Source organism: Hylobates moloch, unplaced genomic scaffold, assembly GCF_009828535.3.
Source record: "Hylobates moloch isolate HMO894 unplaced genomic scaffold, HMol_V3 SCAFFOLD_16, whole genome shotgun sequence".
In the NCBI taxonomy this organism is placed as follows: Eukaryota; Metazoa; Chordata; class Mammalia; order Primates; family Hylobatidae; genus Hylobates; species Hylobates moloch.
The window spans coordinates 24,828,467-24,853,806 of NW_026652291.1; the positions used below are offsets into that span (position 1 = coordinate 24,828,467).

The 25,340-nt window shown below is 36.9% G+C and overlaps 1 protein-coding gene across 11 annotated transcripts in view; it reads left to right on the plus strand.

Moving 5' to 3' along the window:
* CEP128 (centrosomal protein 128) overlaps window positions 1-25,340 on the plus strand; it is a 447,534-nt gene that overhangs the window by 362,130 nt on the left and 60,064 nt on the right. For 6 of the 11 annotated variants that reach the window (XM_058429723.1, XM_058429719.1, XM_058429718.1 and 3 more), the window contains 3 exons: window positions 138-187; window positions 11,591-11,680; window positions 21,391-21,414. In XM_058429723.1, the coding sequence (XP_058285706.1) occupies window positions 138-187; window positions 11,591-11,680; window positions 21,391-21,414 (164 nt within the window). Of the gene's footprint in view, window positions 1-137; window positions 188-11,590; window positions 11,681-12,064; window positions 12,139-13,798; window positions 13,869-21,390; window positions 21,415-25,340 lie in introns of those variants that run through there. The other 5 variants (XM_058429721.1, XM_058429720.1, XM_058429726.1 and 2 more) reach the window with 4 other exon arrangements.

The following is a 25,340-nucleotide window of genomic DNA, read 5'->3' on the forward strand; positions in this document are numbered from 1 at the left end:
TTGCTTCTCATACTTAAACATTAAATTCTCTTCTCAGGCAACAGTTTATACAAGCTACTGGCTGAATTGCATTTGATGATAAGAGGCAACTCATTTTTACATTGTATTTTGATGGGTATTTTACTTTCTTATTACAGATCTACTCGAAGAGACCCAAAGAAAAGATGAAGAAATGGGATCTTTGCAGGTAAACTCTTAAATAGGGCAAGAATCCTTGGTATGAAAACATTTGCTTTTTGCTCTTTTATCCTTTATTATTGTCACATTCACACTGGTGTAGCAAATAGGGTAACAAGGACAGTGTCAGAACTATAAAGTTGGAATTTGCTTCCTTTAGAAGTCTCTGAGAGCACTGATCTAAAGCAGGAAGCCAAATCAGCCTCTATGCTACTTTTGATAGGAAATTTTATTCCTTGGTATAACATGATAGGAACTGCAGCATTAGGAAATGAAGGCAGTATCCTTTCATAGTCACTTCCCTCGAAACAGGACTGATGAATGAGGATGAATTCATGGAATCTACATTTTCAAGTGAAAGTCAAAAGTATTCTGACCCCATGGATGTCATCTACCAATGACCAACCAATTAACACATAAATAGAGCTTAAGATTGCCTTGTACAGGCTCTCAATTCACAATAGGTTTATTCACATTTCTTGGGCTGGAAAATTGTGTTAGAAAGATTCCACTCAAATTTTAGTTGACACTTCCATGATATGAGCAATGGATGTGAAGTTGGCATCTGACAGAAGTTCTCTCTTCTTTTCACATTGGGCTAACTTACAAATGGGTAACTCCAGTGTCTGTCTTTATTAGGGGAAACATAATCAGTTATATTCCCATGACAGAACCAATTCACTTAATGTCACATTGGGGACTAAGAACAGTAAATACTTTGGACATTTAGAGTTCTTCATGGGCCTGGAGCTACAAGGCAAGACTGGAGAGTGATGTCATGAGCTGATTTGAGTGCTTTAAGGGTAAAGATGTTTGCTTTTGGCAAATGAAAGATAGGCCACGTAAAGTCCAAAGAGCAAGGGAAGTGTTCTGTGACTGGGGATTCTTCTACCTGATGGTATATCCATTAAGAGAAAATCGTATAATTGATCTGAAAATGCAGAGGAAGCATAGTTTATACATCCAATAAAAGTGGTACATGTTAGCTGCAGTTTTGTACAGATTAGATACTTTAACATCTTGTACTATATTCAGGTATAAAAATAAAAAAGAGCATTGGTTAGTCCAGTCTGGGGCTGGGAAGAATCTCAAGTGTATACTTGACCTGCCTATCTCTGTGAAACTAATATCAGCAATGCTTGTTGTTATAAAAAGCATAGCTCTTTGTACACTAAATGTGTATATTGAGAAAGTCTTTTTTAGGCATTGTGGTTATGTGTTTTGTTTACCCAGAATAACATATATAAACATACTTATTGAGTATATTTCTGGCCTTTTGAAATGGCAGCACAAGTAGTTTTTTCTTTCACAGTACAAATGTTGGAACTAGTAATCTCATTAAATTTAATAGCCTATGTTGCTTCTCAAATGTTTATTAAATACTGGCAGCATTTTCTACTGAAATGTCCATCCAGTACAATAGAATGCACCAGCCAACTAGCTACGGACATTTATTGTTGGAGAATGTGTAATATGATGTCCCAGAGCAGAAGAGTTAAATGTTGACACTTTGTAATGGTAACTAGTGCCTGATATTAACACTGTTATTATGAATAAAGAAGGAACTCTCGGAATGCACAAGAGTACAGAAGCATATCACAGAAAGCCTTTAATGTTAAAGGCTAGAGGAAAATCCTTGGAAAAGTGCCTATATTCCTGAGTTTCTATATTCATAGATGATTATCAGAGGTGATAGTTTGAAGAATACTATTCAAGTATATAGGCTGAAATCCTACAATGACACAATAGTACCTGGCTGTGTTTCTGATTCCCTGGGTAACCTTGGATAACTCAATTAACTTTGCTGTGCCTATTTTCTCATCTGTAGTGGAAAATCGTAAAACTGTCTTTCCAGAAGTTTTTAGTGTGGATTAGATGATCTCAGAGGGAGAGCTAAATATTTAATTCCAATTTACAATGTTAGCACAACCTCATGTATCCAAATTGGAGTCAATTTTATTTACTCATTATCATCTTGTAATTATGTATAACAGACATTCTGAATTTTATGTTATTCTCCTTAGGGGTAGGGGGTGTTTTATTTAGCTCTAAACCCTTTCCCATTTCCTGTAAATGAGGTACTCCATTTACTCATTGAAGAAACACTTATCAAGCACCAATTCTGTGCACACCACTGTACTAGGTGCTAGGGATACAAAGGCAAGCTGTGTGTACTAGATGGCTTCTTGCCCTCTATATTATAATTAGTGAAGACTATAAAAATCAGTGTTTATAATAAAATACTCAAAAATCATATTAAAGGAAAAGTATAAGTGACCGTGGGAACATATAAGAACATCTGTCCTTGTTTGTCATAGGTAAGGGTAGGTTGGCAGAACTGACAGGGAATTAAGTACAATTGAGGTAGGTTAAACTGGAGTGGGGTGGCAATCCAAGTAGGCTTCCCAGAGAAAGCCAATGTCGGAATGATAACTAGGAGTTAGCTAGGCAAGTTTACAGTGAAGATAAAAGTTTTCGGCAGTGGAAAGGATAGGGGAAGGCCTAGGATAAAAGAGCACAGTTTCATGTTTAAGGAACTGAAAGTTCAGTATGTTGGAATGTAGCATCTGAGAGAGGGGCAGCAAAATGAGAATTTTTTAAGTAAACAGAGGTCTAAAGGACCTCGTGGAGGAGTTTGGACTTTACCTTCGGTATATGAGAAATTGGAAAAGAGTTTGAAATAAGAGAACAATATAGTAAATCTGCATTTTAAACAGATACCTGGCTGTAACGTGAAAAATAATTAGAGGCAGGCAAGATTGAAACCAGGGAGACCAATTAAGCAGACATTTGTGAGACTCTCGGCAAGAGATGATGGTGACCTGGATTGGGTGGCAGCAGAGAGCATGAAGAGGAGTGGGTGACTTCTTAATATGTTTTAGAATATAAAGTCCATGGAACTTTGAGATTGGTTGTTAGGAAGTGAAAAGGAAGGAGTTAAGTAAGAATGATTCTTGGGTTTCTCGATTCGGCAACTTCACAGATAGTTGTGCTCTTCAGTGATATAGGAGGAAGTTGATCAGTTCAATTTTTGGTATTTTGAAATGTCCAGGTGGTAATGTTAAGGGAGGTTCATTTGAGTCTGGAGCTCAGAAGGTGTTTGATCTGAACATGCAGAATTTGATGCCATCATGTCTGTCGTCCATAACATAAGAATGATACTAAAAGTCATATAGCGAATGTGAATTCCCAGGGGAAGTATTTAGAATGAGGAGAAATGAAATCCTAGGCCAGAACCCTAGGAAACACCAACATTTAAACAACAGGCTAAGGATGAAAATCTTGCAAAGGAATCTAAGACATAAAGGAAATAATTTCAGGAACACATAGTGTTATGAAGTTTAGCAAAAGAATATTTCAAGGGGAAGATCATCAACAGAACTGAATAAGTATTTGTTAAATTCTTGGATCCATTTAGCTATGGGGTTTAGGTTTCAAAACAAAAATTTACCTTTCAACGAACTGTAGTTTCCTGTCATACCTGTCAGTCAACTCTCATGTCTTTCACTTTTCCGGATGTCCACTACTTAGCACAGTGCCTCACCTTAGTGGGTACTCAGTAATTTTTTGTTTACTAAATAAACAAATGAATGCCACCCTACTGGTCTCTTATTTATATGGCCCCTATTCCTGGGTCTCCTCGAGATCCACTCATTAAAAAACAACACCAATCCCTGTCCTGTCCTAGAGTTCATTTTTTTGTTTAAATTTTTTGGGGAGAGACATCCAAATTCTGCCATTCCTGTATAGACACAGACACACACACACACACACACACACACACACACACACACACACGCAGGAGTAATTTCACATGAGTGGTAGTAAGCAGTGGAAAAGGATAAAACGGCAGGGGGAGTGGAGCCGCAGGGAGGAGAGTGTTTTCAATCTTAAGAGGAAATCACAAACAATGGAGACAAACATATTTGACAGTGATTTTTACAATACAGCTTGTAATTACCAAAATTCTTCATTGGAGCTTAACATTGTCTGGCTTATTTTTGTGTGTGTGTGTGTGACATTCATTTGCAGTTACATTGTGTGCTGCTCCTCTTAAGGTATTGTCTTTGACTATAAATGTGTAGTGCAGTATCAGAGTTTTATTTGCATATGAGTTTGAGATACATTGAAACAAGCAAATCCCTTTTTTATTCCTCTCAAGATCAGCCGAAGCTTTAAATAGACACACAAGGTAATCCATTTTTCCTTCAATTTAGTTGAATTGTATTCAGTGACTTGACACCTTGCTGTTGATGGCTAATAGTGTTAGGTGTTGCTGCTGTTTAGTGTTTTTAGTTTTTTAAATACCAGTCTACCTGGTTCGCCCTTCCCCATGTTGCTTTCTGAATCCTAAAATGCAGCACACACCAAGAGTTAGTATCATGCTTAGTTATGAAAGCTTCACAGTGTTACCTATGACAGTCACTGAACAGAGTATCTGCAAAACTCATGTGCCCTTACTCATGTGATAACTTACTGGTCATCTCTCTTTTCATTTTATTTGAAATGAGTCATGTGATAACTTCCAGTCATCTCTCTTCATTTTATTTGAAATGAGTGAAAACTAGATGATTATGAACATAATTTTTACTTTTCATTTTCCTTTCATACTAAGCCATTGGTAGGTTACTTTGTGTCAGCACAATATATAGATATTGTAAATTAAGGATAATAATAATACTGATTTCATAGGACTCTTGAGAGAATTAGCTACCATAAGAAATGTGAAAACTTTGGTGCCTGACAGGTCGCAATAAATATTAATTCTACACAGTGACTGTTTACACCTGCTATGTGTCAGACATGATGCTGCATGCTTAGGGATAAAGCAATAAACAAGTCAGAGAAGGTCTCTGCCCCCACAGGGCTCCTCCTTCCCTCTTCCGCCACCTTCTACCCTTGCCCTTTCTCTTACCCTCCCCCCTGCCATGGTCAACTCTGAAATTTGAATTCGTATTTTCATCAGATTATGCTGAAGGAAGTAGTATTATGTCTTTGGCCAGCTGCTAAATATAATGAAAAATCGAAAAAAACGTCATGATGTGGCAATAATTAAATTGGTTATTGGGCTACATATGAATATCAATCTCATTATTTTAGGAGGAGAAAGGAAACATTTTAGTTGTAGGACCTGTAATCTAAATGTTGTCACAAGTATTTTTGGATACATTATTTGGTATTATTAGAAATTTTATTGGAAATGAACTGACTCCTTTACTTAATTTCTAACGGTGGGTTTACAGATTTTGTATATATACATGTACATGAATGTTTCATATAATATATAATATATTTTAATTACAGATTTATATATAATATTGTATTATATAAATCTATAATAAAATATATAAAAATATGTACAATCTTGAATATATATATTTAAGTGACTGATTTTTCTGAGACATTCCAGAAGCTCTGCCTGAAGGATATTAAATATCATTAGTGCCATGCTGTTTTTCAGAAGACCCATAATCATTTTTAATTTCTCTATCAGTTGGCTTTGAAAAATAGTCTGGAATCTCCCACTCGAAGGGTTCGATTTTCTTTTTAGTACTGTTTTAGGGGTGGCGGGACAGGTGTTAGATTTTGTTTTTGTCACCTCAATAGTGCTTAGGCAAAAATATTTGAAATGAGCAGTAAGGAGAAGATAATCTTTTCCCCAGCTATTATTTATTTCAGCTACTTATGGAGTAGCCTATGGCAACACAGTGTTTTGAGGAAAACAATAGAATATACCTTCTTGGTTCTTTTGGAACAAGCCTAATAAATATTAATATTAGGGTATTATAAAGAATGCCAGTGTAGAGTTGTCAGGCACAACAGTTGGAGATAAACTGGGCAGGAAAAGCCACCAAAGAATGCGACTGTCATTAGCAAATAAATTACCCTCCCAGAAGCTGGCAAGATAGTACATGAACCTCTCAGTACCCAGTAGATGGCTAATCCTCTTGGTAAGGAAACCATGTGAGAAACTGGGCTATTGATCGACCAGCTGGATAATTTCTGTGGTTTTGCTGTCAGTCTTTTCTGCCAGACTGTAGAATGCCCATAACCAGTACTTTTAGAGATTGCAGGTGGAAATGCAGGGTGGGGCAGCTGCGAGTCCCTTTTAGAGTTCCCTCGGAATTGCTTTAGAAGGATGAGGGTGACAGGGAATGCTCTGCTCTCTCACTGTATCTCAGAAAGAACTGAAGCAATTCATTTCCCCAGAAATTTCCATTTTCTTGGGAGATACTAAAGTACATATTTAGAAATCTCAGTTTGAATAAATTGATAAATTAGGATTAACTGTTTAAGGTTTCATTAAACTAGAAAGTAATACAGTCCCTACTCATCCCTAAGATGACTCGTGAGAGTTATAACAGAACTTTTATTATTCTGGAAACCAAAATGTAATGCATACCCACGTATTCTTCTCAAGGTGCATTCCTCAAAGCTTAGGCAAATAACTACATATCTCTGTCTTCTTCTGAAATGTAATTTAAAAATAATTGTTCTAAGCAATGGCATAAACAAAACAAAACACAGTGTTGTGGGGGATGGAAGGTTGGGCCACCCTTTGCCACTTTCAGGCAGAGGTGACTTAACAGCTCATTAAAATCTCTATTTTCTCAAAAGGTGAACAGGCTTACCAACCTTAAATTTGGTACAGAGTTCCACCAGAAGGAACGAATTAGCAGTCTGCCTTGGGGTCAAACAGGGTCTCAGCCAATTAGGTTTACACCCTTCAATTTACTGCATCAAGAGACCTCATGAGAGCAGGGACCCACCCTCAGTAAAAAGGATTCCACTGAAATTTTAGTGATCATTAAACCTTGTCACTCTGTTTTACCTGTAATTTGCAACTTAATATTAATCCCAAATTTATGACAGTATAAAACTTGAAAATAGAATACCTTACGAAAGACGTATTCTTCTGTCTGAATATATCGAAGTTGATTGACTAGGTCATTTTCCTTTGAGAATAAAAGAAATATAAAAACGTGCCTGGCTCTGTTTATCCAATGGGATGAAAAGCACAAGTCTTCAGGACTCAGCAGTCTCCTTGAATCAAGCTTCTAAAAAAGCTTCTTAAAAAACACACATCATTTGGAAACATTGTTAAAATGCAAAATCAAAGCATAGTCTTTGAGCTCAAAAGCCCAAATATTTCTCTGTGACAGAAAGTTTATTTAAAAAGCCAGTAGTAAAAAAGGCTGGCGAGGTGGCTCATGCCTGTAATCCCAGCACTTTGAGAGGCCTAGGTGGGTGGATCACCTGAGGTCAGTAGTTTGAGACCAGCCTGACCAACATGGTGAAACCCCATCTCTACTAAAAAAAAAAAAAAATACAAAAAATTAGTCGGGCGTGGTAGCCCACACCTGTAATCCCAGCTACTCAGGAGGCTGAGCCAGGAGAATCGCTTGAACCTAAGAGGCGGAGGTTGCAGTGAGCCAAGAATGCACTATTGCACTCCAGCCTGGCCAACAGAGCAAGACTCCGTCAAAAAAAAAAAAAAAAGTGACCTGGGTATGTTTTGCAGAATTGGTAAATTCCTCCCACCAGGGGGAAGATGATTTGACTCATCTTCATACACTATCCCCTTTACAGTTGACTTTGGGAAAAGCAACGCTTCCAGAAAACATACCTTGGTTCAGCTGTTAAGAGTGAGCTCTGGGCTCCATGGGCATTGGGGTTTAATGTAGATAACAGTGTATGTTTTCTTGTGTTTTGTTTGTTTTTGTTTGTTTTTTTCAAATCTCAACACATTATGATGTTTCAGTCTTAAGTTTATCTGGGAGTTTTTGCCAGTCTTGAGTCAGTGGGCACCCTGTAATTTGGGGCAATCTCATTTGTGTTGCAGAACATGAGTGATCACTTCAAGATCATTCCCCATAATGTTTTACAGTACATTGCTTATACCTCTCACAGCACATCCCTAGACAGACCTCACACTTTGGGCAAATATCCATGTTAATCCATTTTATTGTCTATCTCTGGATAACAATGACAATTGTGAAAAGCAATATTCTAAGTAATGACTATAGCGTGCAACAGATTTGGAAATAAATGCTCAGCAATAATACCTTTCTGGTTGAAACACATTTCCATTGACTCATGAAACAAATCTCTGAGATCCTAAGTACTAATAATACATGATTAAAAGAAACTGTAGTTCTCACTTCTAAGGCCATCTCCCCGCCCAATCTCTAGCTGATTTTCCAGAATATGCAGAAACACTGCAGAGGATTTCCCCAGTCTGGGATCTTGAAAACTCACTTATTTTATGCTTCCGTCTACTAACAAATACTTATTTAGCACTTGTTAACTCCCATCAGGATTGTGCTAAATCAGCCCAAAGGGTGATGGTCTGTGTGTCAAAGGAGAGGGAAAAAGTCACACATGAAACCAAGCAATTCTTTGTCTCATACACTATGGTAAAACTGCTAAATCTATGTAAATTATTACTCGCAACAATCCTCCAAGGTACATAACTACTATTCTAATTGTATGGATAATGTTGCTGAGACTCATACTTCCTCAGCCGGTGAGAGAACTAGTACTTGTTTTTGAACTTTCTTGGCTTCTATACTACTATACTTAACTCGAGAGCAATGAAAAACAGAATCTCTTCACCTTTCTTTTTTTTGTTCTGATTTGTTTAGGATCCTGGCCTCTTTTTCTTTCAATTTCTTCAATTTTTTTTCCTTCTTCGTCAATTTCAGTTTTCAACTAAGTTCAAAATATTCTGGCAAAAAAATTAAAGGCAACATTAGAATATTTCCATAAATTTTAAATTGTGCTAACAGTCATAAAACTAAAATGAGCTGGAAAAATGACTAATAAGCATCTTCTCTTATACTTTTTACTTTTATTATAATCAGTTGATTATTTTACTTTTTAAAAATTGATTCTGAAGTGCGTTCCTTTTCCAGAGTCTCTGTATTACATGTACTATTCTAGATTTAATTTGTTAGAAGTTTAATGTTTACTTTTAAATGTGTGAAGGCTTTCTAGCATGTTAATAAATAACATGTAATGTCTGTTAGCAATATTTCTGTATTTGCCCATAAAGTAAAATAGAAAATAGTACCTACAAGAGATTCCATGCCTTTGCTACATTCAGGTTGTAATAGAAATCCCTAGTTCTTATTTCACTGTGAGAAAAGAACTAATAAATTGGTCACGACTGAAACAGGGATTGAAGCACAGAGGCCAGATATGGTCTCAGTGATGAATCTAACCCCTGCGGTCCAGATCCAAAACAACTAGGGGACCAGCACAATAGAGGTGTCATTTAGCTGCACAATATTACAGCAAATTAAGTTTAGGTCTTTGCTTTCCTCAATCCTTTCTTGTGCTGTTCCCCAGTGGTATTGACTGCATGTGCTTCAGCTGCCCTGATGTCAGACCCAGAATAAGTAAGGAGTTGCAACTTACTTAGAAAAGGCATATGGCAACAATATAATGGCCCCTTTATTATATAGTGAAATAAATATAAAATGCATGCAAATAATGTTTTTTTATTTGGGCATTAAATTTTATTGATATAGTATGTTTTATTACACTGTTACCTAATGTCCGTTAAAAATGAGGTTCTGGAAGTCTGTTTTGGCATACTTTAAGGAAGAGGCTCCAGGGCAGTTACCCAGTGCATCCCCTAACCGCTACCATGAAAACCACAAAGTCATCCTGATGCTAATAAAAAAAAAGAATTTATTGTCTATTTGCTCATAAAACCTAAGTGTATGCATATGATACTTCCATTAGTTCCATTTTGCTGGGCTGTTAAGTAGAAAAAATACACACACACACACACACACACACACACACACACACACACACGATTTTTTATTTGTTTTTGAGGTTAGTATAGACTGTTTTGAGTCAGATGGAGCTGGATTACAGACCAGCCTCCCCCACCCCCCACATTTAATCACAACGTGGACTTCAACACATTTAATGTGTTTGAAGTCTATGTTCCTGACTTTAAATGAGTGAAATTAATGATACCCTCCTACTGGAAGTTTTTGTGAACATTAAAAATAAGAACATATGGGCTCGGCACGGTGACTCACGCCTGTAATCCCAGCACTTTGGGAGGCTGAGGCGGGCGGATCCCCAGGTCAGGAGATCAAGACCATCCTGGCCAACATGGTAAAACCTCATCTCTACTAAAACACAAAAAGTTAGCTGGGTGTGGTGACGTGCATCTGTAGTCCCAGCTACTCAGGAGGCTGAGGCAGGGGAATCACTTGAACCCAGGGGGCGGAGGTTGTAGTGAGCCAAGATTGTGCCACTGAATTCCAGCCTGGGCAACAGAGCAAGACTTAGTCTCGAATAAATAAATAAATAAATAAAAAGAACATATGTTAAAAGTACCCAATGCAGTTTTGGCAATTAAACTTACAATAAATAGTTTTGATTTTTATGGTACTGGTAATATAAAGGGATGTTTTCATTAATAGCCATAACACATACCAGTGTCCCTTTTGTTCTTAAAATTAAGGGAACCCATTCCTATCCCAGGATCTCTGCATCTGCCTCTCTCAGTAATACTTTTCCTTTAGCTCTTTCAGTGGCTGGCTCATTTCCTTCTTTTAGGTTTCAGCTCAAATGTTACCTCTTCACAGGGATGTAAGCTGACCAACCTGTCTAGAGTATTTTTATGTTATGCAATATTATCCTTGCTTTGATTGTTTTCAACCAAATAAACATGTAAAGACCACTTTCAATTCATGGACCTATAAAAACAGGTGCCTGCCTGGACTTTGCTTACCCCTGCTTTAGAATGAACTAGTTTAACTGTTAACTGGCATAGGGAGAGTCTAATAAGAATAATTTTTTGAGTCTTTCCTCAAAGAATAAATTTCTGTTGGTAGAATTTGAAATAATTTGGTAAATGGAAAGAAAGTATAATTTTGAGTAATCAGACTTTTCTGAACTCCTACAACCACACTGTATCAGCATTCCATTATCCACAGGTAAGGTTGTGAGTGCTGAGAGTAGCTGTCATTACCGGCGAAAACTGCCCAGGTGAGGCTATTAACAAACTCTCATCCAATTTATTCCTTCATTTCATAGACTTTGGAATTTAGGATCACTTACTTCCAGGGATGATTTTGAAAGCACTACAGTTGAGGACGCTTTGAGCTAAATCACTACTCTTTATTTATAGTCCTGAAAAGTAAAATGTTTTAGATTTAAAGTAATAATGTCCCTAAAATTTGGGTGAGGAATTATTTGGGGGGCCATTTTAAAAGTACTACATCATATCATTTTCTCTAAATGCAGAAATTTAGAAATTTGTTTGAAATTATTATAGTCAAATTAGTGCTGTTTTTATAGCTATTACTATTTATAACATTTTCAATTACTTTAAGATAATAGAGCTTTCCAACTCTTTTTCATAACTCATATCTCTCTCAAACAGCCGAAGCTACCGTTTAAACTTCCACCTTGGGAAGATGCTAGTCAGACTGCAGTGAGAAATCAGAGTGAAGCTCAATTTGAAGAAAAAGCAGTTAAGTATTTCATAGGTAGGAATATTTAGGATATTTGGGACTGAATAGTTAACATACATCTGCTTTATTTTAGTGGCATATAGGATAAGTCAGCCTTCATGTATGCTTCCCAGAAGTGCAGCTAAAAACTTAGTTGTTGGTGTTTTTTTCCCTGGTTGTTCTTAGGAAGAGTGCACCAATGATAATCAGAGGGCAGATAATCTGGTTACTTTAAATTCTTTAGCTACATTTCCCTTCTTACTTGCACGTGTGTGTTGGGAAATGGAGATTAATAATAGTTTTAATCTCAGTCAAACTGAATTAAGAAGCAAGAAAAAGCTACCCCATCTCAGCCATTGTACTAGTTTAAGACTTTCTGCTTCGATGTTGATCATCCTCATCAGCAGCCCCTCTACTGTAGAATGCTGAGAGGTAACTGAACACAGAAGCACACAGAAAGAATATGGGAGTGACGGGCAAGAAAGAGTCTCCATTACAATGTTCCTTCTGCATTCGTTCCTGTAAATGACTCTGCATGTAAATTATGATGTGGATTACTGGAATTGCCCAAAGGTAAGTCATTAATTCCAAAGGTGGACTATTTACTTGTAGCATTTAATGACTCAGCTGTGTGACATGCATGATAGTCAACAATCCAGTGCTGTAATTTAAAGACTCAGGAGAACACGGCATGGGAGGAAGGATTCTGTGGTTATATGGGTTTCTCTGTAAACTTTTTCACCTAGAAGCCTAGGAGATATGTGCCCTTCGGGGAAACAAAGGAGATGTCAGCCTCAGGGAGTCTCATTAGACCAGCTATATTCAGTGGCAGTCAGATACACAACCCTTTGTGTACCTGAAAATGAAAGCATACCCTCTTATTTTCCACAAGTTCTGCATGACACAAGCCTGCTCGTAAATTATGCCATAATCATTCTTGCAATATGATTTGCATAGGAGTTCAGGGCATATTCCATTGATATATGACTAACCTCACAACTGGTGTCATGTACTTTTTTTTTTAATGTAAATCCTTGAAAAATATATGGTGTGCTGGTTTCTGAGTTGTTGACCTTCTCCTGGTACTCCTCAGTTCCTCTTTCTCCATCTCTTTGCGGGGACAGTCAGCATCTGAAATTGCACTGGTTGTCCTTTGCATTGCCCCTAGCCACCAGCATAGTCTTTATTTTATCTGCAAATAATCTTTAGTTGTTCTCCAGGCCAGATGTCACTCACCTTTGTTACCTGTTATGAGCAGTTTCACTGGAGAATTTGACAGTCCCTGGAGAAAGATAATTCTGTCTCTTGCCCTTCATTTTGTCTGTAGTGATATTCCGTAGCACACACCTATGTGCCACATTACGTTGTGCTTTAAAGGAAGAATCTTGAAATGATTATTTTAAAGGAAAATAAGGAAAAGAAAGCTCATAGCTTTGCTTTGTGATTTGAAATTTAAAGGGTAGTCTCAGAATTTTTGGTGTCAGTTTCATACAGCTACCTAGAAGTACGTATAGGGATTTTAAATAAAACCCTACCTTGCCTCTCAGGTTGTATTTTTCAGTCTGAAATCTGTCCCAACAAACCAATAGACCCCCATTTCTGTATCTTTCTCTTCATCTTCTTTCTTTTCCCCACTTGTATTCTTCACCCCACAAACCCATACACATACCCCACTTCAATATAAATACAACCACAGCCTTTCCTGAACAATGTCAAAACTGAAGTATAATGGCCAGTAATCTCCTCATAATAAAACCACAAACTAAAACACCAACCAGAGAACACAGCAGAAGAAAGCTACAGAAGAACAACTGGCTGCCCTCAGGTCTCTGTCAAGGCAATGATAGTAAATGACAGAACATATTGGAAATGTGATCATCCACCTTGAGTCTGTTTTTAAATCCTGTGATTGTTTCTGCTTCTGGTTCTATCAGAGATTTGCCACACCCAGGTTGAAAATCAGGCAACAAGGACCATTACTGGGCTTCCCTGTAGGCTAGAACATGACATATCACTTTAAATTGGCTTTCCTTCCTAAGTCAGAATGTTGGGTTTTTTTTTTCTTGACAACTTTTCAGACGAAATCTTTAAGCTTCGCTGTTTTTTTTTTCTTCAGTATGTGTGTTGTGTTATTTTAGACGCTGAAGTAGGTTGTTTGAAAAGGCACGTAAGCAGCCAGTGAAATGAATGAACAGAAATTGAGTACAGGTATCTAATGATGGTTACAGTAAACACAGGATGATTGGGAAACCAGTGCAAGCTGCTCCAATGCCACCCATCCTGGAGTATTTGATGTATAGACTAACTTCTTTCACTGACTTTTAATAGATAGCATACAATTTTATGTATAAATCACAGATGCATTTGGTTTATTCAAAGCCAACTTATGCTATATTTTAAAGCTTTTTTTTGATGTTGCTACATTGAGATAGTGATTTTTATCTCGATTTTGTTTTAATTTGTTTTAAATCACTGTATGAAATGCTGACCTTTTGTGTGTGATGATTAATCAAAGCCTTTCCCTTTTCATTATCTTAAAGTTTGGCAAAGAATACTATTTTAAATGTATTCAAATAATTTCAAATAAAATGACCTCTAGCTCTTTTAATTATTTAAAATGACTGACAAATTTTTAAAATGTAATAGATTGTCATGGGGAAATGCTGAGGAGAAAATATATATATATTTGTATTTCGTTCTATAGGGTTTATTTAGGAAGTAGCAGGTAAAGTGTGAGTATGGATTAAACAGAGTTGACATTGGAAGGAAGAACGCCATGCAGTGGTCTCTTTGGGTGAAGTTGAGTGGATTTTTCTTCCAGAAAACAGGCTTTGTGTTTTACAATAGTGACGGTAGGGAGTCCTCAATGTGGGTTTTTCTTTTTGAAAAGTATGTGTCCATCATGGTCCCTAAGTCCCAGAGAAGTTGCCAGAATTATTCTATACTCTTCAAGCTTCTAAGACGTGGAAAAGATAGAAGACTCTTGTTATGTTTTTATGCCAGTGTTATGCTTTTTCATATGCTAATGATATATTTAAAGCATTCTTGGAAAATGCTGCATTATTATGACAAAATAAAGTCACTACACCTTTCAACTGTACTCACCAGAGGCAGAAGAATTGTATTATTTAGACCTATAAGCTTCTGATTCGTCTCTGAGATGTGATGGATGAATCGATGTGGCTGATTAGCTCAGCTGAATCAAATAAACTTTTAATGATTAGATATTCTGATAACAAATGATCCATTTAATGGTCATTTCCTAACAGCCTACAAATATTTGCTCATCTCCAGTGATACTAATGAATTTGCCTTGGTCCATTCCTAAATTTTAAAGTACACTTCACTGTGGTAGCAAATGAATATATACGGCTTAAGGCTAGTTACAAACTGTATCCACCCAATGGGTTCACCTTGCCAGCTGCTTAGATAGAGCCTATTTATCAAGACAGGGGAATTGCAATGGCGAAAGAGTAATTCATGCAGAGCCAGCTGTGCAGGAGACTGGAGTTTTATTACTCAAATCAGTCTCCCCAAGCATGCGGACACCAGAGTTTTTAAAGGTAATTTGGCAAGCAGGGGCTTGCCAAATTACCTTTAAAAACTTGAGAAGTGGGGAGTGCGGATTGGTCAGGTTGGAGGTGGAATCATAGGGGGTTAAAGTTAGGTTATCTTAAAGTCTTCTGTTTTTGGGTGGGATGGCAGAACTGGTTGGGCCAGATTACTGGTGTGGGTGGTGTCAGCTGATCCATCCAGTACAGGGTCTGCAAACTATCTCAAGCACTGATCTCAGGTTTTGCAATAATGATGTTATCCCCAGGAGCAATTTGGGGAGGTTCAGACTCTGGAAGCCAGAGGCTGCATGACCCCTAAATTGTCATTTCTTTTTTCTTTTCTTTTCTTTTCTGTTCTTTTCTTTTTGAGACGGAGTTTCGCTCCTGTTGCCCGGGTTGGAGTGCAATGGTGTGATCTCGGCTCACTGCGACCTCCACCTCCTGGGTTCAAGCGATTCTCCTCCCGCCTCAGCCTCCCTAGTAGCTGGGATTACAGGTGCCTGCCACGACACCTGACTAATTTGCGTATTTATAGCAAGGACAGGGTTTCGCCATGTTAGCCAGGCTAGTCTCAGACTCCTGACCTCAGGTGATCCACCCACCTCAGCCTCCCAAAGTGCTGGAATTACAGGTGTGAGCCACTGCACCTACCCTAAATTTCTAATCTTGTAGCTAATTTGTTAGTCCTGCAAAGGCAGACTGGACCCCAGGCAAGAAGCAGGTCTTTTCGGGAAAGGGCGGTTATCAGTTTTTTTTCAGAGTCAAACCATGAACTGAATTCCTTCCCAAAGTTAGTTCAGCCTACACCCAGGAATGAACAAGGGCAGCTTAAGGGTTAGAAAGAAGCAAGATAGAGTGGGTTGGGTTTAATTTCTGTCACTGTCGTAATTTCCTCAGTTATAATTTTGCGAAGGCAGTTTCAAAACCTCATTAACCTCAAAAGTTAAAATACATCTTTTTATAGTATACATGCTTTAGGCTTCCCCCAAAATAATTTTAGGCTTCCCCCAAAATAATTTGTATATTGAGGGAAGCCTATATCATATAGCTTCTCCTTACCTGATCTGTCAAACCCAGAACAAATTAAAACATGAAGTCTAGTCACATTATTTTTACTTAGAAAGTGTAATATTCACTTATTGGTAAGAACAGCTATTAGCACCCCTCCATTGTAATTCAATGTCTATGCAGTGACTACATGTACAGTCATTAAGAGTAAACATTTTAAAAAATATTTATGTCAATTTAGGTGTTTCATAAACTTTCCCTTTCTTAGAACTAAAGAATAATAGAAAAGGGACTATCCAATCACATATAAACAGTAGCAACAAAACAGGCTTTTTCCCAGAAAACTCTTCCAAGTATTTGAAGAAAATTTTTCCTTGGTTTTTTGTTTAACCCTTCACTCCCACTTAGAATTTTACATTTTTACTTCTGCCCTATAAGAGCCCTTAGTTATAGTCATAATTATTTATTTCTTTGTTACTGAGGTTATTTATCTGGACATGTTTCATAAAGAAGAAATAAATACATTTAGTGTAATACAATAATTTATTTTTATGATATTCTTATGTCTTATTTTAGGTGTTTTTATTTGGAGTAAAAAGACTTGGGCTGGGTGCAGTGACTCACGCCTGTAATCCCAGCACTTTGGGAGGCTGAGGCGGGTGGATCACGAGGTCGGGAGATCAAGACCATCTTGGCTAACACAGTGAAACCCTGTCTCTACTAAAAATACAAAAAAAATTAGCTGGGTGTGGTGGCACACGCCTGTAGTCCCAGCTACTCAGGAGGCTGAGACAGGAGAATCACCTAAATCCAGGAGGTGGAGGTTGCAGTGAGATTGTGCCACTGCACTCCAGCCTGGGTGACAGAGTGAGACTCCATCTCAAAAAAAAAAAAAAAGACTTGGAGGGCCATGGGTAGACTTCAGAGAGTCTGCATTACCCCAAAAAGTATATATAAAATTACATATGTGTGTTGCATATAATGTACATTTTCCTAGGGAGAATGTCAAGTTTTATTAGACTCTCAAAGTCTATTACTACAAAAATAAGAGCCACTGATTTATTAAAACCATCTGAAATAGCATGGAAGTATCTTCATTACTTCCTGGGGGTGGTCTTCCCTCTCTACTTCTCCTACCTCCTAACACCCTTTCATTGTTCTAGCAATGCTTTTCTTTTCAGGATTAAGCCTTGGGAGTGTGTTGAGAGTGGGGTTCAGGGATTGGTGGTTTGGAGGGGTGGGTGGAGTAATGAACCTGCAGGTTGAACTTAAATCTGTTTAAATGAAAATTATAGATTAAAGAAAAAGGGAAAAAAATTACAAAGGCAGCTCTGGGTAAAATGGGAGAGGTTATGGAGATATAATTTATTTTGCTGTAATTATATGTTCATTCTAGGACATATACTGGCTTTTTCTTTTTTAATCATGAAGCATATCAAAGCTACAATATTGGCCCATATGTGGTGGTTCATGCCTGTAATCCCAGCATTTGGGGAGGCTGAGGCAGGAGGATTGCTTGAGCCCAGGAGTACAAGACCACCCTGGGTAACATAGTGAGATCCCATCTCTACAAAAAGTAAAAAAAAAATTAGCTGGGTGTGGTGGTGCACACCTATACTCCCAGCTACTTGGGAGGCTGAGGCGGGAGGATCACTTGAGCGTGGAAGATATAGGCTGCAGTGAGCTCTGATTGTGACACTGCACTCTAGCCTGAATGACAGAAGGAGACCCTGTCTCCAAAAAAAAAAAGAAAAGAAAAGAAAAGCTACACTCTTGTTGGCTTATTTCCGTTGAGAATAATGATACACAGTAGCATAGTTTTTTATATAAAGATATATAACTAACTTTGTTTACCAAAAAGTGTCGACCATAACCACTTAAGTTTTCAAAATGCATTTCTTAAATTTTAAAATCAAATAAGAAGTTCGTAAAGACTAGCAATAATTTCTCTTTATTTACAGCCTACAATTGAGACTGAAAACTATAATTTAGACAAAATCAGTAATTGGCTACAGTGGCTGGTATCTTATTAGCTGTTGTTGATTGGCATATTGAATTATTGAAAGTCAGGTTAATGAACTAAATTTTCTGTTTCTCTAATTTCCTCATGTTTTTTGACATACAATTTTTTTATTGAAATCTATCTCAGTACCATTTTGAAATAGAGTAGGTTATAAGCAAACAAACATAACTAAAGTGGATTCAAATATATTTATTTATTGCACTTTGGGAGGCCGAGGCGGGCGGATCACGAGGTCAGGAGATCGAGACCATCCTGGCTAACATGGTGAAACCCTGTCTCTACTAAAAATAAAAAAACTTAGCTGGGCATGGTGGCGGGCACCTGTAGTCCCAGCTACTCAGGAGGCTGAGGCAGGAGAATGTCGTGAACCCGGGGGGCGGAGCTTGCAGTGAGCCGAGATCCTGCCACTGCATTCCAGCCTGGGTGACAGATCAAGACTCCGTCTCAAAAACAAAAACAAAAACAAAAAACAAAAACAAAATATATATATATATAGACCTTCATATTTCAACAAAATGGAGTTGTCTTGACCATTTGAGTCCACATTCACGTAAACTAGGCACATATTTCCTTTAAAATAAAAGATTAAGTAAAATGAGGATGCTCATGCCGCATACACAACTTATAATGCTATCAGTTTATCTTTGCTAAACACTAAGATATGAATTAGGACAGACACTTTAATTCTGTTCTGTTTTGACATTATATGAAATCACCTATTTCGAATCCGTTCTAGGTATGCTTTTAAAATACGTTAATCTTAACCAATAGCAACCCACAAACCCATGGTATAGGGAAAACTTAAGGGGCTGTAAATATTTTCAGCCTTCCAAGATGGTTCATATAAATATGATACTGCCCAAAGGCTGTTTCTCTCTGTATAAGGCATCTAATGAGGTTCTGTTCAATCTGCAAAGGGTATTAAAGTATTGCTGAATGGTTTTTGTCCCAGATGCACAATGAATAAGATGCCTGGCAACAATAGATCAAAGCCCCCCTGAAGCATCATACACATTTATTATGAAGTGCTCATATGTGACAATATACAAGTCACCAACAAAATAGCAGTTATTTTATGAAAATTATGAGGGTAAGGGTGAGGCCCTCTTAAGTATGCCAACAAAATGCAATTAAACAGATTATGTTGCTAGAAACAGTCTGCTTTGGGCTAATTTTGCATAATGTATTCATTTAACTCATGCCCACATAGCCAAATGTTTACAGGGTGGAAATGTGCAACTGTTTCCCGGTCTGATTGCTAGAAGTTGGTTTGCAGAAGTCTTTAGAAGTGAGCCCTCTATTTCATGTGATACTGAGAGAATGCCAGTAGGGGCCGAGTTCATTCTGTTTCTAAGTGTCATAGGTCTATGTGGGTCCCTGCAGGACCACAAGAGACCTGGGCTGAGTCATTCTGTGCACCATTTTTCTCTCTTTACTTCTTGTATTAGTCAGGGTTCTCTTAGAGGGACAGAATTAGTAGGATTGTATATATACATATATATATATATGTATGTATGTATATATAAATATATGTGTGTATGTATGTATATATATGTATGTATGTATATATAAAGGGGAGTTATTAAGTATTAACTTACACGATCACAAAGTCCCACAATAGGCTGTCTGCAAGCTGAGGAGCAAGGAGAGCCAGTCCAAGCCCCAAAACTGAAGAACGTGGAGTCCAGTGTTCGACAGCAGGAAGCATCCAGCATGGGAGAAAGATATAGTCTGGGAGGCTAGGCCAGTCTCCCCTTTCACATTTCTCTGCCTGCTTTATATTCACCGGCAGCTGATTAGATTGTGCCCACCAGATTAACGGTGGTCTGCCTTCCTCAGCCCACTGACTCAAATGCTAATCTCCTTTGGTAACACCCCACAGACACACCCCGGATCAACAACCTGCATCCTTGTATCCAGTCAAGTTGACACTCAGTATTTACCATTACACTGCTTTAGATGACTAATTAATTTTATTTCTAAAAATCTAGATTCCACATATTTCCTCTACTTCTTTTATTTTATTTTTTTGAGATGTAGTCTTGCTCTGTTGCCCAGGCTGGAGTGCAGTGGCATGATCTCAGTTCACTGCAATCTCTGACTCCTGGGTTCAAGTGATTATCCTGTCTCAGCCTCCTGAGTAGGTGGGATTACGGGCATGCGGCACCGCACCTGGCTACTTTTTAATTTTTAGTAGAGACGGGGTTTCGCCAGGTTGGCCAGGCTGGTCTCGAACTCCTGGCTTCATGTGATCTGTCCACCTGAGCCTCCCAAAGTGCTGGGATTACAGGCGTGAACCATTGCACCTGACTTCCTCCAGTTCTTAAAATAAGAGAAAACAAAGACAAATGTCCTCGGTTCTCCTTAAAAAGGATGGTTTTTCATTTTCTTAGATCTTCACACTCTACTTTCTCAGATTCAGTCTTTATTTGGTAAAGACTTCCTCTTTCTAGATGTCACCTCTGGAAAGAGAATACAACTATGGAGTTGAGAATACACACATTTTCTTAATCATTTAGCTTTTGATGCATTGTTATCAATGACCCCTTTTAAAGCCAGTCCTTCTATAAACGTTCTAAGATGCTATAGACAATGAAGGCCTATCTGGGCTCAGGATTGGCTGCATGTGCCATATCTTTCTGATTTATTTTCCTGCCTTGTTTTCAATAATGATTTACCCATTTATTTTAATTCATGAAGATATGTCTGAATTTCACCTTGTTGTGGAGACCACATTTTTTACTGTATACTAATTCAGAGCTAGAATATGTGCTTAATTGCTTGTCTATATCACTACTTTTGTCTATTTGTGATTCATATAATCAAATCTAACATTGTATATCTTATAAATAATCTTACCACTGCAAAAGTGATAAGTTCTATTCCTTTCATTAACTGTACTAGAATTGTAGCATTTATTCGTAAACCCTATAGTCGTAAAACTAAATGAGATGAAAAAAGATACAGTCATTCTTTGATGACTATTTTTCTGTTATAGAAATCATTCTGAGTAGTTCTCATTTTTTACATTTTTAAAATAAATTATTAATAATAGATGGTAAATAGAATACCTGTAAATTAAGTAAACTTGAAACGATTTTTAACAGCCTTCGTTTTATAATTATATATTATGCTTTCTTTGCAGGACCGTGTAATTGCATTAGAAACGGTAAGTTGGGGCATTTTCTTTCTTCTTGTATCAGAATTACTGCTGTCTCCTGATGTGGATTTCACAGCACACCAAAGGAAGCAGTTTCAGAAATCATTTCTAAAACTACATCTAAGATGTCAAAGGGGAAAACAAGCTAAACTGTATCTAAAAGGTATGTGGATATAGACTTTAAAATGAAAAAAAATTAAAAATGTGAGCATACTTAAGTGGTCACATCTCTCAAGTACTTCTGATGTCAAGATGTACTAATTTATGAAAAATATATTAAATATGGTCAGTACTTGGTGTATTTTTACTGTATTTCACAATCACTGAAAGGATTGGTTGATAAGAAACTGAGATCAGGTTGCTATTTATTCTTTCAAGTCTAAGATTTTAACATTCATGGTTTTTATACACATTATTTTCACCAGTGTCACAAAAAGAATAATAAAAGCATGCCAGCTTTTTCTGAATAATCTTACTTGTAGGAATGTTCTATTAAGAAATAATTTTTCAAGCTCATAGATGTAAAGACTACATGCATACATATTCATTGAAAAATTATTTTTGGCCAGGCGTGGTGGCTCACGCCCGTAATCCCAGCACTTTGGGAGGCTGAGGCAGGTGGATCATTTGAGGTCAGGAGTTCGAGACCAGCCTGGCCAACGTGGTGAAACCCCGTCTCTACTAAAAATACAAAAATTGACCAGGCACGGTGGCTCACGCCTGTAATCCCGGCACTTTGGGAGGCAGAGGCTGGCAGATCACGAGGTCAGGAGATCGAGACCATCCTGGCTAACATGGTAAAACCCCATCTCTACTAAAAATTAAAAAAATTAGCTGGGCGTGTTGGCGAGAGCCTGTAATCTCAGCTACTCGGGAGGCTGAAGCAGGAGAAGTGCTTGAACCCAGGAGGCAGAGGTTGCTGTGAGCCGAGATTGCGCCACTGCACTCCAGTGCAACAGTGCAAGACTCTGTCTCAAAAATAAAGTAAAGGAAAACCAACTTATTGTCAATAAAATTATGGTTTTGTAGAGCATGGAATTTTCACCCAACATGCTACAGTGGTTATGCAAAGGCTTATAATATTAAGTGGAAAAATTTCAAGATAGAAAATGGTGTGTACTTTAATGATGACATAGAGGCATATAAAAAAAGAACAGAAGAGAGTAAGCAAAACTCAACAGTGATCAGTTACATAAGAATTATAGATTTTAATTTTATTCCTTTCTGTTTTTCAAGTATTTGATGAAATACTATGCAGCCATAAACAGGTTTTCAAAAAAGTAAATATTGCCATGCTAATATATGAAAAAGTATTAAATTTAATAAAAAATATTAAATGTGCATATTTTACATTTAAAAAGACTAAGAAAATACATAAAATATTAGAAATATCTTAGTCGTGGTGATTTTTTTTCTTTTTATATTTTTAACAAGCAGGAAAAAATTCTTTAGATAATAAGGTTAATAAAAAATGAAATGTTTATTTGTGAGTATGAAGAGTGGAAAGATGGTTACAGACCACATTTTAGTAATATGCGAGCAAGTGATTTTGATTGACGGTGTCCAGACCCTATAGATAAATAACTTGTTCCTGAGATTTAACTGGGCCATTTAGAAAGTACACTATTCTCAGTTTCAGTATGATGACATTGTTGGTGAATAAAATGTTTAGTGTTCTTCCAAATATATTTTACTTACCCTTAGAAAGTGTCTTGCCAACAGAATTTGGCCTGTGAATTAAATGCTTTTTTAAAAAATCTGGACAAAAACGTAATTTTTGAGTTTGAAGACCTGGATTTGGTGTACAAAATGCCGCTTATGCAACATTTAGCAAATGACTTCTTTCTTGTTTCCTTCATCTGTAAAATGGTTGTGATTAAAATTATTTTATCAGGTTGCTCTAAGAATTAAGAGAGAAAATACATGTGAAAATATTTAGGACCAAACAAATGTTATTGTTACCATGATTGCTTGTTACTTCTTATTTAATCATTTGAATTCTACCTATATACTATACAAAACTGAAAATTATATCAGCAACAATGACTATTTGTATTTGTTAATTTTTTTTTTTATATAATCTCTTCACTAACAAAGTACATAGGAATAGAATCATAAATGTCCTAACCTAAAGGTTCCCATAAAAATAAAGGTAAAAATAAAAAGTCATCCTGGGAAAAATAAAATTGATTAAATGGACTAGATTTTAAACAGCAGTAGTTTTTTGATAGTTTCAATTTGAAATGATTATAAATAAAACCATAAAAATTAAAATGTTCAGTAATAATGCTAATGATCAAATATTATGAACTCCTTTGATTTCATATGACATTTTAAGGGACAGATTTTAATGAACTTGGTAGACTAGTCAACTGATAAAGTACTTTATAGTTCATAAAATCAAATATGCTGAAAGCTATCTCAAGATCATTTATTATTCTCTCCCAAGTCAGTGCTTAAAACTTAGGAAAATGTTGTTGGTCCGTATTTGGTTGAGTTGTTATTAACAGTATAGAAGGTGTTGCATGTAGAGCATATATCATGGTGCTATCAATCTGCAAATGTTTGAAATTTCAGCATTCCATTAGGAGTATTTACAGTAGATTGATTTTAGCAGTTCAGTAGTTATAATACCTGAAAAGAAGATCACCTTTTCTTCATAATAAGAAACTTGATTTAGCTTGCCACCAATTATCTATCTGCTAAGGTCACAGTCACATGCCCATTTTTCCCTGTCTTCCTCAACTTTTCCCTCTTTTTCTTTAATAGGTAAGCTCCTTGGATTAGAAACTGCATTTTATTTGCAAATGCGTTGCCAGGGTCTGTCAAAAATGTTTGATATATGGTAGACAATAAGCATTTGTAGAATGAAAGAATGACTGTCAAACTGCACGTATCTCAACCTCACATAAGACTGTGCTCAGGAATAAACAGCATTAGTCCAGTAGTTGTGAGAAATTCACCAGAAGCATGGCAATGTATTCTTTATTTCCTAGAATTCCTGGTCAGTACTATATGCTATTTGGTGTTTCGCAGAAGCTCTAACTATCTTCACTAAATGTTCATGTAAATTTTCCTGGGATGGAACCACCTTCAGCCAAAATAGAATGGGTTGATTCCCTAAATAAAGCTAAGTGATTACATGGGAAAAAATCTTTGATTGAGAGACCCAGCTCATGGGCCAAGGATGGGACTCAGCAGTGGAAACTTATTGGGCTCAATATGAGGCATGGTGTTGACACCAAGGAAGAAAAAAGGAAAGTAAATTGTGATCAATGCCTTCAAGGAATTTGTACTCTAATTGAGTAAAGAAGACACATTCATTTAAATGAGTTAATGATGAAAGATAAAAAAATACAGTCCATGAATGAAAAAGATAATGCATTTTCAGAAGCTATTTTGAAGAAAACGTAATTGTAAAGAGAATTGAGGCATCATTACATCATTGTGATCTGGGTTCATTGTGAAAATGATAGATTTTGCAATTTGAGGACATGATGAGGAGCATACATTTATTTCAGAAATATGAAGAATTAGTAGTCAGGTAGAAAGAGCCAGAGAAGCCCTTTCATATTGGAGATGTAATCAAAGTCTAAGGCAGTAATGAACAAAAGGGTTTGTTAAAAGGATTTTTTCAAGGTAAAATCATGACTCCCATACACATATAAAATTAACTTGTGACAAATGTGTTTATTTAACTCATTAATTAATGAAGGAATGAACAAGAAGTTACAAATGACTTAAAGGAGCGTTTAAAGAACCACACATATATAGGCACTACAGAGTGCTGAAATGTATTTTAAATAAAGGCAAAATTGGCTTCTTCTACAATGAGGAAGGAAAATCAATGGAACCCTACCAGACAAAATTTATTGTCTGTGAATAAAAATTATTTGCATTGTTATCAGTTATCTGCAACTCATAAAGTTATAAAT